At 64.9% G+C, this 13,270-nt stretch overlaps 1 protein-coding gene across 1 annotated transcript; it reads left to right on the top strand.

Moving 5' to 3' along the window:
- The first annotated feature begins 2,590 nt into the window (after positions 1 to 2,590).
- Positions 2,591 to 12,975, top strand: LOC141937249 (cAMP-dependent protein kinase catalytic subunit alpha-like). Its single transcript, XM_074854815.1, has 10 exons — positions 2,591 to 2,695; positions 4,531 to 4,592; positions 5,279 to 5,407; positions 6,035 to 6,133; positions 6,718 to 6,800; positions 7,950 to 8,076; positions 8,906 to 9,001; positions 9,091 to 9,213; positions 10,677 to 10,841; positions 12,001 to 12,975. Exons 1-10 carry the CDS (start codon positions 2,650 to 2,652, stop codon positions 12,121 to 12,123), a joined length of 1,053 nt encoding a protein of 350 aa, XP_074710916.1. The 5' UTR covers positions 2,591 to 2,649; the 3' UTR covers positions 12,124 to 12,975.
- Positions 12,976 to 13,270: the final 295 nt, after the last annotated feature.

Raw genomic sequence — 13,270 nt, 5'->3', positions numbered from 1 at the left:
GGTAAGGAGAGAGTTTTGGGTGAAAAACCACAAAAAGGGGCAGGAATGGTCTGAGGGTACCGGTAAGGAGAGAGTTTTGGGTGAAAAACCACAAAAAAGGGCAGGAATGGTCTGAGGTACCGGTAAGGAGAGAGTTTTGGGTGAAAAACCAAAAAAGGGGCAGGAATGGTCTGAGGTACCGGTAAGGAGAGAGTTTTGGGTGAAAAACCACAAAAAAGGGGCAGGAATGGTCTGAGGTACCGGTAAGGAGAGAGTTTTGGGTGAAAAACCAAAAAAGGGCAGGAATGGTCTGAGGTACCGGTAAGGAGAGAGTTTGGGTGAAACCAAAAAAGGGGCAGGAATGGTCTGAGGTACCGGTAAGGAGAGAGTTTTGGGTGAAAAACCACAAAAAGGGGCAGGAATGGTCTGAGGTACCGGTAAGGAGAGAGTTTTGGGTGAAAAACCACAAAAAGGGGCAGGAATGGTCTGAGGTACCGGTAAGGAGAGAGTTTTGGGTGAAAAACCAAAAAAAAGGGCAGGAATGGTCTGAGGTACCGGTAAGGAGAGAGTTTTGGGTGAAAAACCAAAAAAACGGGTACTAGTAAGGAGAGGGTTTTGTGTGAAAGACCAAAAAAAGGGGCAGGAATGGTCTGAGGTACCAGTAAGGAGAGTTTTGGGTGGGGGATTAAAAAAAGGCAGAAAAGGTTTGAGATAGTTGTAAAGAGAAACTTTTGAGTGAGAAGCTAAAAAAGGGCAGGAAGAATTTGAGGTAACAGTAACAAGAAAGTCTTGTGTGAGGGAGTAAAAAAGGGCAGAAATGGTTTGAAGTACCTGCAACGATTTTTGTCTGAGGGACTAAAAAAGGGCGGGAACCGTGAGGAGGTGGTAATGGCGGGGAGGAGGGGGGGAGATACAGCACAGGGTGTGAGGGACAGACAAAAGGCTGGACAGGTGTGAGGAGATGGTAAAGGGGGAGGAGGCGTTTGGGGTGGTCTGAGGGACCGGAGCCGCTACCGGTGGGGACAGTGAGACCGGAGGGTGTGAAGGCGCGAAAAAGGGCGGGAATGCTGTGAGGGGCCGGTAATGGCGGGGAGGGCGGAGGATTACCTGAGGGGGCGGTGACGGGCGGGATCGCCTGAGGGAGCCGGTGATGGTGGCGCGGGGGGAGCGGTACCTGCTGCCGGCGGGTCGGGGGTCGCTGCCCAGTGTGTGTGTCCCGTGTCGTCCTGTCCCCCCCCCCCTCCGCCCCGGGCTGCCCGGCTGTGCTGGGAGGTGACTGCGCCCTCCGCTGGGCGTAAAACCCGGCTTGGATCAGCCCCAGGAACGGAGCGGGGGTAAAACCCGGCCAGGGGCGGGTAAAACCCGGCCTGGAGCCACGCGGGAACGGACGCGGGTAAAACCCGGCTGTGGGGGAGCTGAGACTCATTAAGCCAATTAACAGAAGGGGGGGGCTCATCCCCTGCTAATGAGTAATTAAGAGGAGCCAGTGCAGCAGGAGCGCTGCTAATAACTGTAATTAGCACTAGTGCTACTCAGCATATGTTAATGAGCTGGGGTAATTAAGCAGCAAGCTGAGAATGAGCTCATTAATGGGGTAGGAGTAATTACAGCGCTGATGTGCTGGGCTTAATTATGGGTGGGGCTTCGTTAGGTTAATGAGGGCTGCACGCGCAAGGCGCCCTAGTGCAAGGGCAGAGCACGAGGCTGCGTGTGCAAGACCCGCCCCCCCCCGTCCCGTGTAAGGGGCCCCCGCGCATGCGCACGGCACCGCCTGCGCACGAGGAGGCGCGTGCCCCGGCGCCCGCCGCGAGGCCGCGGTGCTCCCGCAGGGCGCGTGCGCGCTCCCGCCCAGGCGCGGGGGGTGTGTGTGTGGGGGGGGGGTGGAGCCGCTCTCTTTATTGCTTTTGTCCCGCCCCCTCGCTCTCCTCATTGGTGGGCGGACGGGGAGGGGGGGGCGTGGGGCGGGGCTTCAGGGCGTGCCGGCCGGAACCGGGGTGGGGAGCTCCGCCCACTTCCGGGGCCGGGTCCCGGCTGGGGAGGTGTGGCCGTGCCGGGAGGTCCGGGCCCTCCCCCCGGGGCTACCGGAAGCCCCCGGAAGCGATAGACACATCCCTCCGGGCTACCAGGACCCCAAGGGGGCTTCCGATCCTCCTCCCCGGTTGACCGGGACCCTTTCCCCAGGGGCTACCGGGACCCTCCCGGGGCTACCGGACCCCCTCCGGGGGACTACGGCCCCTGCTCCGCCCTCGCTGCCAATCTATCCCCAAGCTCCTCCCACCGCCTGTCAGTCTCATCTGTCCCCGCCCACCCCGCCACTTGACCCCGCCCCATTCTCCTGGCCTCGCCCACAGCCCGTTTGTTCCCGCCCCCCGGACGAGGCCCCGCCCCCTCCGCAGCCCCCGGGTTCTATTTTTATCCGGGCACAGCCAATAGGCGGCGGGCGGGGGCGGGCCGATCGCCGGAGGGACGGCTTCCCCGTCCAATAGAGGGGCGGCGCCGCAGCGGCGGTGAGGCCCAATGGCAGCGTCGGGGCGGGCGGCAGAGTTGGGGCGACCAATGGGGCAGCGGCGGCTGAACGGCCCGACCAATGGGAGGCGGGGGGCGGGGCGGGGCGGGCCGCCGGGAGCGGGCGGCCGGGCCGGGCCGAGCGCGGAGCCGACGGGGCCCGACATGGGCAACGCCGCCGCCGCCAAGAAGGGCGGGGAGCTGGAGAGCGGTGAGTGGCCGGGCCGGGGAGCGGGGAGCGGGCGGGCCAGGGGGGAGCTGGGGCGAACCGGGCCGGGGGAGCCGGGAACGGGGCGACCGGCCTGAGGGGACCGGACCGGGCCGGGACTTGGGCGGGGAGGGGGGAGGCGGACTGAGCTGGGCCGGGCCGGGGGACCCCCGGGCTGGGCACGGGGAGGGGGGTGCTGGGCCAACCGAGGGGGCACCGGCCGAGCCGGCGGGGGGGCTCGGACCGGGCAGCGGGGGCTGCACCGGGGCTCCGCGGCCGCTTGTCCCGGGTGTGTTTTGAGGGGGGGGGGGGGTGGCGGGGAGGATACCGGGGGTGTCTCCCCCCTCCCGGAGCGGGGAGCGTGGGGGGGAGCGTGGGGGCGGGGCTTGAAGGAAGGGGCGGGGCCTGTGGGGTTGTCATGGGGACAGGGGCAGGGCACGTGGGGTTGGCATCGGGGCAGGGGTGGGGCTTGGCCGGAGGGGCGGGGCCTGGCGGGGTTGCCGGGGGGACAAGGGCGGGGAGGGGCGGGGCGCTGGGGGTTGCCATAGGGACAAGAGGGGGAGGCCGGGGAAGGGGCGGGGCCTGGCGGGGTTGCCATGGGGAAGGGGTGGGACCAAGTGGGTGTTGCTATGGGAATGGGGCGGGGCCTGCGGGGAAGGGGCGGGGCTTCGGCAGGTGCGGAGCTGGGGGTCCCCTGGGTCCGGGGGGGGAGGGGGGCAGCGGTTGGGGTGTGGCTGGTGCAGGCCAGACCCCCCCCATCTCTCCAGGGGCTCCATGAACAATAGCTGGGGGTGTCAGAGGCGGTACCAGGGACACCGAGGGGGGAGAGGGGACACGGGGGGGACACCAAAGGGTGTTGGGGGGATTGGGGGGGGGACTGGGGGGACTTGGAGGGGTATTTGGGGCTGGGGGTGGACAAAGGGGTGTTTGAAGGGACACCAGGGGGGTATGGGGGGGCTGAGGGGACAGCAGGGGGGTTATTAGGGGACTGGGTGGGCACTGGGAGGTATTGGGGTATCTGGGGGGCTTATTGAGGGACCAGGGGGACATCAGGACCCTGACCCGACCCGGGGGGGGGGGGTTGGGGGCGTCGAGAGGCCACCGAGGGGGCCAATGGCCCCTGGGGGGTCACGGTGGGGCTGGGACCCCCCCTTCCAGCTGTGGGTGCAGGTGCTGCTGTGGGGGCTGCTGCTGTGGCGGTTCCTCCGCTACAGGGGGGGGGGGCAGGAACGGGGAGACCCCCCCCAGGAACAGCCCAGGTCAGGGGGACCCTAAAAGGGGGGATTGGGAGGGACCCCCCCAGGGTCAGCCCTGATTGGGGGAGAGGAGGAGACCCCCACACAGCCTTAGGGGCCCTCCTTGGGCTCCTGGGTCCCCCCCCAACCCCTGGGGTGTTTGGGGGGGTCCCCAAGTGAGGACTCACCTGCTTTGGGGGGGGGGGTTGCTCCTGGACACTTTGGTCCTCCGGCCGTTCGGCTCCTCCCTGCCTCAGTTTCCCCTGTTGAAAGGAGTGGGCTTATTCCCCCCCCCCACCATACTGTGGGTACTGGGACACGTTCCCTTACTGGGCCATACTGGGAGGGGTGGCGGGGGGGGGGCCGACCCCAGCGTAGGCCACGTGTGCCCCTGGGGACAAAGTCTGTTCCCCCCCCCCCCGTGCGGGGTCATCGCCCGGCGGCAGCTCCCGGACACCCGGGTCCGCGGCATGGAGGACGGTGAGGGGGGGGTGTCGGGGGGGGGACCTGGGGGTGTGCTGGGGGACTTCGGGGGGGGTCTTTGAGGAGGTGCTGGTGCTGACACTTCCCCCCCCCCTCCCCATGTTGTGTGTCCCCCCTCAGTGAAGGAGTTTTTGGCCCGGGCCAAGGAGGATTTTCTCAAAAAATGGGAGAACCCGGCCCAGGTATGTGTAGCCCCCCCTCCCCCCCGCTGTGTGTCCCCCTCTGTCCCCTCCTGGGGGTTCCCTGTCCTCACACCCCCCCACCCAAAGTTCAAGGGGGGTCCTGTGTTCCCTTCTGGGTTGCTGGGGGGGTCCCTTATACCCTCGGGAGGGCCATGTCCCCTCCTGGGGGACTGGGGGGGCCCTTGTCACCTTGGGAGGGCTCCCTGTCCTCTCCCATCACTCAGGGTCTCTTTTGGGGGGTCCCTTGTCCCTTTGGGGGGGTTCTGGTCCCCTTCCTGAGCTTGGAGTCCCCATGGGGGTCCCATGTCCCTTTGGGGGGTCCCTATGTCCCTTCTTTTTAGTCGAGGCCCCCTTTTGTGGGGCGTCCCATGTCCCCTCCCATCACTCAGGATCCCCTTGGGGGTGTCCTGTGTCCCAGGTCACTTTGGGATGTCCCCTGTCCCTTCCCATCACTCAGGGTCCCTTTGGGGGGGTCCTATGTCCCCTTTGGGGTGTCCCTGTCCCCTCCCATCACTCAGGGTCCCCTCGGGGTGTCCCATGTCCCCTTTGGGACAGTCCCACATTCTCCGGGCAGGTCCAGGAGCCCTCAGTGCCCCTCCAGAGCCCCAGGGACCCCAGGAGGGGACACACACACACACACACACTGCCACCCCGGGGGGGTGACACCGCTGTGTCCCCGTCCCCAGAACACGGCCAGCCTGGAGCAGTTCGAGCGCATCCGCACACTGGGGACGGGCTCCTTCGGGCGTGTCATGCTGGTGCGGCACAGGGACACGGGCCACCACTATGCCATGAAGATCCTCGATAAGCAGAAGGTGACAGGGACGGGGACATCCCGGGGGCATGGCAGTGGCACCTGGCCACCCCCTGGCATTGAGGGCGACCAGCAGTGGCGGCTGTGGGGGGACATTGGTGTCCCCAAAGCAGGGGGACGCTGGTGTCATTGGGTCTGGGAGGACATTGGTGTCCCCAGGGTGGGGGGACACGTGTTGATGTCATTGGTCTTGAGGGGGACATTGGTGTCCCCAAAGTGGGGGGATGCTGGTGTCATCAGGTCTGGGGTGACATTGGTGTCCCCAAAGTGGGGGGACACATGTTGATGTCCCTGGTCATAAGGGAGCCTTGGTGTCCCCAACGGGGGGGGGGCGTTGGTGTCCCCAACATGGGGAGGATGCTGATGGCCTTGGGTCTGGGGACACCTCAGTGTCCCCAGAGTTGGGGGGGGGGCTGGTATCCTCACAGGGGGGTGACCTTGGTGTCCCCAACATGAGGGGACCTCAGTGCCCTCGGGGGAACCCAGTGTCGCCAGCACTGGGCATGGGGGGGGACATACTGGTGTCCCCTCTGTTCCCAGCCTGGTGTGACGGGCTGTCCCCAGGGGTGTCTTGGCTGTCCCTGGGTGTCCGGAGGGTGTCCCCAGGGGTGACGGGGTGTCCCCGCAGGTGGTGAAGCTGAAGCAGATCGAGCACACGCTGAACGAGAAGCGGATCCTACAGGCCGTCACCTTCCCCTTCCTCGTGCGCCTTGAGTACTCCTTCAAGGTGGGCACCGAGGCCACCATCCTGTCCCCAGGGTGTCCCCAAGGCCTTGGGGTGGCCCCTGTCACTCCCAGGATGGTCCCTATCACCCCCAGAGTGTCCCCCCCATCACCTCAGGGTGACCCCCCATCACCCCTGGGGTGTCCCCAGGGCTGTGGAGGGGCCTTTATCCCCCCAAGGTGTCCCATTGGGATGTCCCCAAGGTGTCCCTTGTCCCCCTTGGGTGGTCCCCAAGGGTGTCCCCCATCACCCTCAGGCTGTCCACCTCAGATGTCCCCTGTTCCCCCTGGGGTATCCCCTGGCCCCCTCAGGTGGTCCCTTGGGTGTCCTGTGTCACGCTCATGCTGTCCCCAAGGTGTCCCTTGTCTTCCTGGGGTGTCCCCCATCCCCCTCGGGTGGTTCCCAGAGTGTCCCCCATCACCCTTGGACATCCCCCGTCCCCCTCGGGTGGTCCCAGGGGTGTCCCCCATCCCCCTCGGGTGGTCCCCAGAGTGTTCCCCATCCCCCTTGGACGTCCCCCGTCCCCCCCGGGCTGTCCCCAAGGTGTCCCCTGTCCTCCGTGGACGTCCCCCGTGCCCCTCTGGCAGGACAACTCCAACCTGTACATGGTGATGGAGTACATCCCAGGGGGGGAGATGTTCTCCCACCTCCGCCGCATCGGCCGCTTCAGGTGAGCAGGGGGGCTGGAGGGTCCCCAGGGGGTCCTGGGGGAAGGTCAGAGAGTCCCAAGGGGGTCTCTGGGTGGTTCTTGGGACTTCTGGAGCGGTCCCATGAGCAGTTTGGGGAGGGTGAGAGTCCCAGGAGGGGTCTTGGGGGGGTTGAGGGGTCTCAGGGAGTGTCTTGGGGGTCTTGGGGGGGTCTGAGGGGGGATTGGGGAGATCCTATGGGGTTTCTGTGTGGTCCTTGGGAACTTCTGGGGGGGTTTGGGGAGGGTGGGGGTCCCGTAAAAGGTCTTAGGGGGCTTCTGGGTCTCAGGGAGGGTTCTTGAGGGTCTCTGAGGGGTCCTTGGGCGGTCTCAGGGGGGATTGGGGAGATCCCATGGGGCCTCTGGGTGGTCCTTGGGTGTTTCTCAGGAGAGTTCTGGGGATTGTGGGGGTCCCAGGGAGGGTCTTGGGGGAGTTGAGGGCTCTCAGAGAGGGTCTTGGGGGTCTCTGGGTGGTCCCTGAGCGGTCTTGGAGATTAGAGGGGTCCTAGGGGGTGTCTGAGTGGTTCCTGGGGACTTCTGGGGGTTCCTCGAGAGGTTCTGGGAATGGTGGGGGACCCAGGAAGGGTCTTGGGGGCTTCTGGGGTCTCACAGAGGGTCTTGGGGGTCTCTGAAGGATCCTTGGGGGGCTCTGAGGGGATTGGGAAGGTCCCATGGGGTCTCTGGGTGGTCCTTGGGGACTTCTGGGGGGTTTGAGGGGTCCCAGGAAGGGTCTTGGAGGTGTCTTAAGGGGTCTCGGGTTGGGGGGGTTGTCCCTGGGAACTTCTGGGGGGTTCTCAGGGGGTCCCTGAGGATTGAGGGGGGTCCCAAATGCTCTCAGGAAGTGGCTTGGTGGGTCTGGGGGGGGGTCTCAGGGGATCTGGGGGTCTCAGGAAGGATCTTGGTTGGTTCTGGACGGTCCCTGAAGGGTCTGGGGAGTCTCTGGAGGTTTTGGGGGCTCTGTGGGGATGATGGGGGGGGGTGTCTAAGGGGGTCTTCGAAATTGTCAGTGGGGGGGAGCTGGGGGGGCTCTCCAGAGGTTCCCAAGGGGTCTCTGGGGGTGCCTGGAGGGTGGGGGGGGTCTCAGAAGGATTTTGGGGTGCTGGGGGTGGTCTCAGCCCCCCTGCCCCCCCCCAGTGAGCCCCACGCCCGCTTTTACGCGGCCCAAATCGTGTTGACCTTCGAGTACCTGCACGCGCTCGACCTCATCTACCGCGACCTGAAACCCGAGAACTTGCTCATCGACCAGCAGGGCTACATCGAGGTACCCCCAAATCCCCTCCCTGCACTCCAAAATACCCCCCCGGCACCCCCCAAATCCCCCCACACCCCTCCCAATACCCCCCACTGCCCCAAACCTCCCCCAGCACTGCTCACAACCGGCAGGGATGTGTCGAGGTATCCAAAACAGCCTGAATACACCCCAAAACCTCCCCTGGCCCCGCAAAAGACCCCTTAATCCCCTCCAGGTGCTCCCTGGGCACCCCAAAATACTTGCTGGGCATCCCATGGGGTACCCCAAAACACCCCAAAATCCCCTTGACTTGCCCAGCACCCCAATACCTCCTGCACCCCCCAGGGCACCCCAAAACCCCCCAAATACCCTCCCCAATCCTATTCTCCCCTGAGGTACCCCTTCATCCCCCCAAATACTCCCTGCACCCCCCCAAGGCACCCCAAAAACCCCCAAATACACCCCAGAAACCCCTTTGCTCCCCCCAGATACCCCTTAATCTCCCCAAATACCTCCTGCACCACTCAGGGCACACCAAAACCCCCCTTTGCTCCCCCCAGGTACCCTTTAATCCCCCCAAATATCCTGTGCACCTGCTGGGGCACCCCAAAACTCCCCAAATACACCCCAAGACCCCTTTTCCCACCCCCAAATACCCACTGCACCCCCAAAACACCCCCAAAACCTCTTTTCTCCCCTCAGCTACTTCTTAATCCCCTGACAATTCCCCCCTCAACCACCCAAATAGGCCCCAGCATCACCCCACAGCCCCCCAAAACACCCCATTGCCCCCCACTTACCCTAACCTCAACCCGTCCCCCACCCGGGGGGTCCCTGTGTGTCCCCCCCCCACCCCCAGGTGACAGATTTTGGCTTTGCCAAGCGGGTGAAGGGCCGGACCTGGACGCTCTGCGGTACCCCCGAGTACCTGGCCCCCGAAATCATCCTCAGCAAGGTGAGGAGGGGGGGTTAAACCCCCTTGGGGTCCCCCCCAGGTTTTGGGGGACCCCCACATCACCCCATGTGTGTCGTGTCCCCCTGCAGGGGTACAATAAGGCCGTGGACTGGTGGGCCCTGGGGGTGCTCATCTATGAGATGGCAGCAGGGTACCCCCCCTTTTTCGCTGACCAGCCCATACAAATCTACGAGAAGATCGTCTCGGGGAAGGTGAGGGGGGGGGTCCTGCCTCGGGGGGGGCTCTGGGGGGGGTCCCCAGGGGTTTGGGGGGGTTTTGAGGGGGTGGGGGGCTCCCCTAGGGGCTGCTGTGGGGGGTTATAGGGGGTGATGGGGGCAGTTTGGGGGCTGTGGGGTTGGGGCGGTGATGGAGGTGGTAGAGAAAGGGAGAGGGATTGAGGGACTGGGAACACTGGGGGAACTGGGAGAGGAATTGGGACTCTGGGAGAGGGACTGGGAGGAGGATTGGGGGAACTGGGAGAGGGTTTGGGACTGGGAGAAAGACTGGGAGCGATGGGGGAACTGGGAGAGGGATTAGGACTGAGGGTCTGGGAGGAACTGGGGGGACTGGGAGAGAAGGATTGGAAGCACTGAGTGGGACTGGGAATAATGGATGGGGACTGGGGAGCAGGGAAGAGGGTCTGAGAGGACTGGAGAGACTGGGAGCACTGGGAGGGGGACTGGGAGTAACAGGTGGGGACTGGGAGAGGGATTGGGAGGACAGGAAGAAGGACTGAAAGTACTGGGGGTATTGGAAGAGGGACTGGGAAGACTGGGAGCACTGGGCGTGGCACATGGGGGACTGGAGAGGGACTGGGAGCGGGGGGGGCGGAACTGGGAAAGAGCCTGGGAGCCCTGGGCGTGGCACATGGGGGACTGGAGAGGGACTGGGAGCGGGGGGGGGGAACTGGGAAAGAGCCTGGGAGCCCTGGCAGGAACTGGGAGAAAGACCAGGGATATCGGGGTTGAAACTGGGAGCACTGGTGCCACTGGGAGAGAGCCTGGCAGTCACTGGGGCCTTGCTGGGCACACCCCCCCCCCAAAAGGGGACCCAGATGTCTGGGCCCCCCCTATAGAGTGTCCCCAGGTGTCCCAGCCCCCCCCAGGACACCCCACCCCCTCTAACGGGGTCTCTGACATTGGGGTCCCCCTCTAATGGGGATCCAGGTGTCCAGGCCCCCCCCGAATCCCCCCACCCCCCCCAAAGGGGACCCAGGTGCCCAGGCACCCCCCCATAGACCATCCCTGCTGCATCCAAGCCCCCCCGGGACACCCCCACGCCCTCTAATGGGGTCCCAGACATTGGGGGTCCCCCCCCAGGAGTCTGGGCCCCCCCCAGAAACCCCACCCGACCCCCTCCAGTGGGGACCGAGGCACCCCTGTAGAGCATCCCCAGGCATCCAACCCACCCTGGGACACCCCCCCACCCCCTCTAACAGGGTCCCAGACATTGGGGCCCCCCCAGAAACCCCCCCTGACCCCTTCCAGTTGGAGACCCGGCGCCCAGGCCCCCTCAGACCATCCCTGCTGCATCCAAGCCCCCCTGGGACACCCCCCCCCCACCCTCTCTAACAGGGTCCCAGACATTGGGGCCCCCCTCTAATGGGGAACCAGGTGTCTGGGGTCCCCCCCCCGATTTTGGGGGCGCAGGCGTCCGGCTGACCCCGCGCCCCCAGGTGCGGTTCCCCTCGCACTTCAGCTCGGACCTGAAGGACCTCCTGCGCAACCTGCTCCAGGTCGACCTGACCAAGCGCTTCGGGAACCTCCGCAACGGCGTCGCCGACATCAAGGGCCACAAGTGGTTCTCCACCACCGACTGGATCGCCATCTACCAGCGCAAGGTGGGCTGGGGGGGGCTCAGGGGGGTCCTAGGAGGGGACATGGAGGTCCTGGGGGGGGGGGTCTGTGAGGTCCTAGGAGGGAATGTGGGGGACCTCTGGGGTCTGACGTGGTCCTAGGAGGAGACATGAGGGTTCTGGAGAAGCCTGGGGGGTCTGGGGGGGTCCCAGGAGGGGTCTGTGGGGTCCTAGGAGGGGAGATGGAGGTCCCGGGGGGGGGTCTATGGTGTCCTAGGAGGGGACATGGAGGACCTAGGGTGGGCTTAGGGGGTCCTGGCAGAGGACATGGGAGATCTCTGGGGTCTGACGTGGTCCTAGAAGGAGACATGAGGGTTCTGGGGGGTCTGGGAAGAGTCTCTGGCGTCTCAGGATGGGATATGGGGGTCCTGGGGGGGGTCTATGGGGTCCTAGGAGGGGACATTGAGGACTTAGGGTGGGATGAGGGGTCGTGGGAGGGGACATGGGGGATCTCTGGGGTCTGACGTGGTCCTAGGAGGAGACATGAGGGTTCTGGAGGAGTCTGGGGGGTCTGGGGCAGGGTCTTGGGTCCCAGGAGGAAATATGGGGGACCTGGGGGGGTCTATGGGGTCCCAAGAGGGGGCCTGGGGTCCTAGGGGGGCACATTGGGGTCCTAGGAGGGGACATGGGGGAACTATGGGGTCTGACATGGTCCTGGGAGGAGACATGAGGGTTCTGGGTGGTCTGGGGGCATCTGTGGGGTCCCAGGAGGGGGCTTGGGGTCCTAGAAGGGGACATGGGGGACCTAGGGTGGCCTTAGTGGGTCCTGGGAGGGGACATGGGGTTTCTGGGGGCATCTTTGGGCTTCTGGGAGGGGACATTGGGGTCCTGGAGGAATCTGGGGGTCCCTGGGAGGGGACAGGGGTGTCCTGGGGGAGGGGGGGTGTCTGTGTTTTTTTGGGGGGGTATTTACAGGATCCTGAGAGGGGACATGGGGGGTCTTACAGGGTGCTGGGGGGGCCGTGGGGCTCCTAGGGGTATTTTGGGGGGTGGGGGGACCCCATAGACCCCTCCCAGGACCCCCTAAGCCCACCCTAGGTCTCCCTGTCCCCTCCTACAACCCCAATGTCCCTTCCTAGGTCCCCATAGACACCCCACCCCCCCAACACCCCCATATCTCCTCCCGGGATCCCAGCTCCTCCAGATCTTGGGGACCACCATAAATTTTGGGGGGGGGGGGGGGGTGTTGTACTTCGACGAGTACGAGGAGGAGGAGATCCGCGTGTCCCTCACCGACCGCTGCGCCAAGGAGTTCGCTGACTTCTAATTGGGGGGGGGGGGGGGGCCCCCGCACCCCCCCGGGGGGGGCACTGCCCCCCAACACCCCCCCCCCAGGGGGCTGCGACCCCCCCCAGGGAGGGCGAGGGGGTGGAACAGCCTCGCACCAGTGAGCAGCGGGGCTGCCACCCCCTGCCGGGCAGCACTGTACCCCCGGGGGGGGGGGGGGGGGGGATTTGGGGGGCCCCCCCACTTGCTGTGAGGTAATTTTAGGGTTGACCCCCCCCTGGGGTAATTCAGGGGGTAAGTTCCTCCCTCCCCTCGGGGTAATTCAGGGGGGTAACTTGGTCCCCCCCTGGAATAAATCAAGGGGTAGATATGCCCCCCTGGGGTAATTCAGGGGTTGTATTTGCCCCCCAGGGGTAATATTGGGGTGCACTTGCCCCCCCCCCATAATATAGGGGGAGGATCTGGCCCCCCCCGGGGGTAAATGGGGTGGTTGGCTACCCCTGGGGTAATGTATAGGTTGTATTTACCCCCTTGGGGGGCAATTCAGAGCCCCCCAGGTTGTTTGAGGGGGGAATTTGCCCCTCCCGGGGTAATTAGGGGGGGATTTGCCCCCCCCCAGGGTAATTAAGGGGGGATTTGGCCCCCCAAAGGGTAATTAAGGGGGGATTAGCCCCCCCCGGGGTAATTGGGGGAGATTTGCTGCCCCCAAGGGTAATTAAGGGGTAAATTTGCCCCCGCCAGGGGGGCTGTGAGGGGTTATTTGCCCCCAGGGGGTGCTGGGGAGGGGGGGGGCCCTGCCCCCCGATTTTTAACGGGGGAGGGGGGGCAGGGTTCGACCCCCCCCCTCCACCCAATTTTAACTGATCGTTGTGGTTTTAGCCCCAAAACGGGAGGGGGTGGGGGGGAGGGGTGGGGGGGCAGAAATTGGGGCTCGCTGTAGGGGGGCATGACATGGGGGGGGGGGGTGTCCCCAAAAGTCCGAGGGGGTCCCCACCCCCCCCGGGCTTCGTTGTAAACATATTTGTGACAAATCCAATAAAGTTTTGTTTAAAAATTCCTCTTTAAAATTGGGGGGGGGGCTGTAAACATAAAGGGGGGGCATTGATGGGGTAAAGGGAAAGGGGGGGGGCTTGATTTTGGGGGTCTCCAAGGTAAGTGGGGGGAGCCCCATGGGCCTTTGGGGGTGG

The sequence above is a fragment of the Strix uralensis genome, chromosome 38, assembly GCF_047716275.1.
Source record: "Strix uralensis isolate ZFMK-TIS-50842 chromosome 38, bStrUra1, whole genome shotgun sequence".
Taxonomy (NCBI): Eukaryota; Metazoa; Chordata; class Aves; order Strigiformes; family Strigidae; genus Strix; species Strix uralensis.
This window is presented reverse-complemented; position numbering and strand designations above follow the sequence as displayed.

Excerpts from the sequence above, each read along its gene's own strand:
- LOC141937249 (XM_074854815.1), top strand. The coding sequence starts at position 2,650 with ATGGGCAACGCCGCCGCCGCCAAGAAGGGCGGGGAGCTGGAGAGCG. Across the intron at positions 5,408-6,034 it reads AGATCCTCGATAAGCAGAAG|GTGGTGAAGCTGAAGCAGAT; the intron begins GTGACAGGGACG and ends GTGTCCCCGCAG. Across the intron at positions 6,801-7,949 it reads CGCCGCATCGGCCGCTTCAG|TGAGCCCCACGCCCGCTTTT; the intron begins GTGAGCAGGGGG and ends GCCCCCCCCCAG.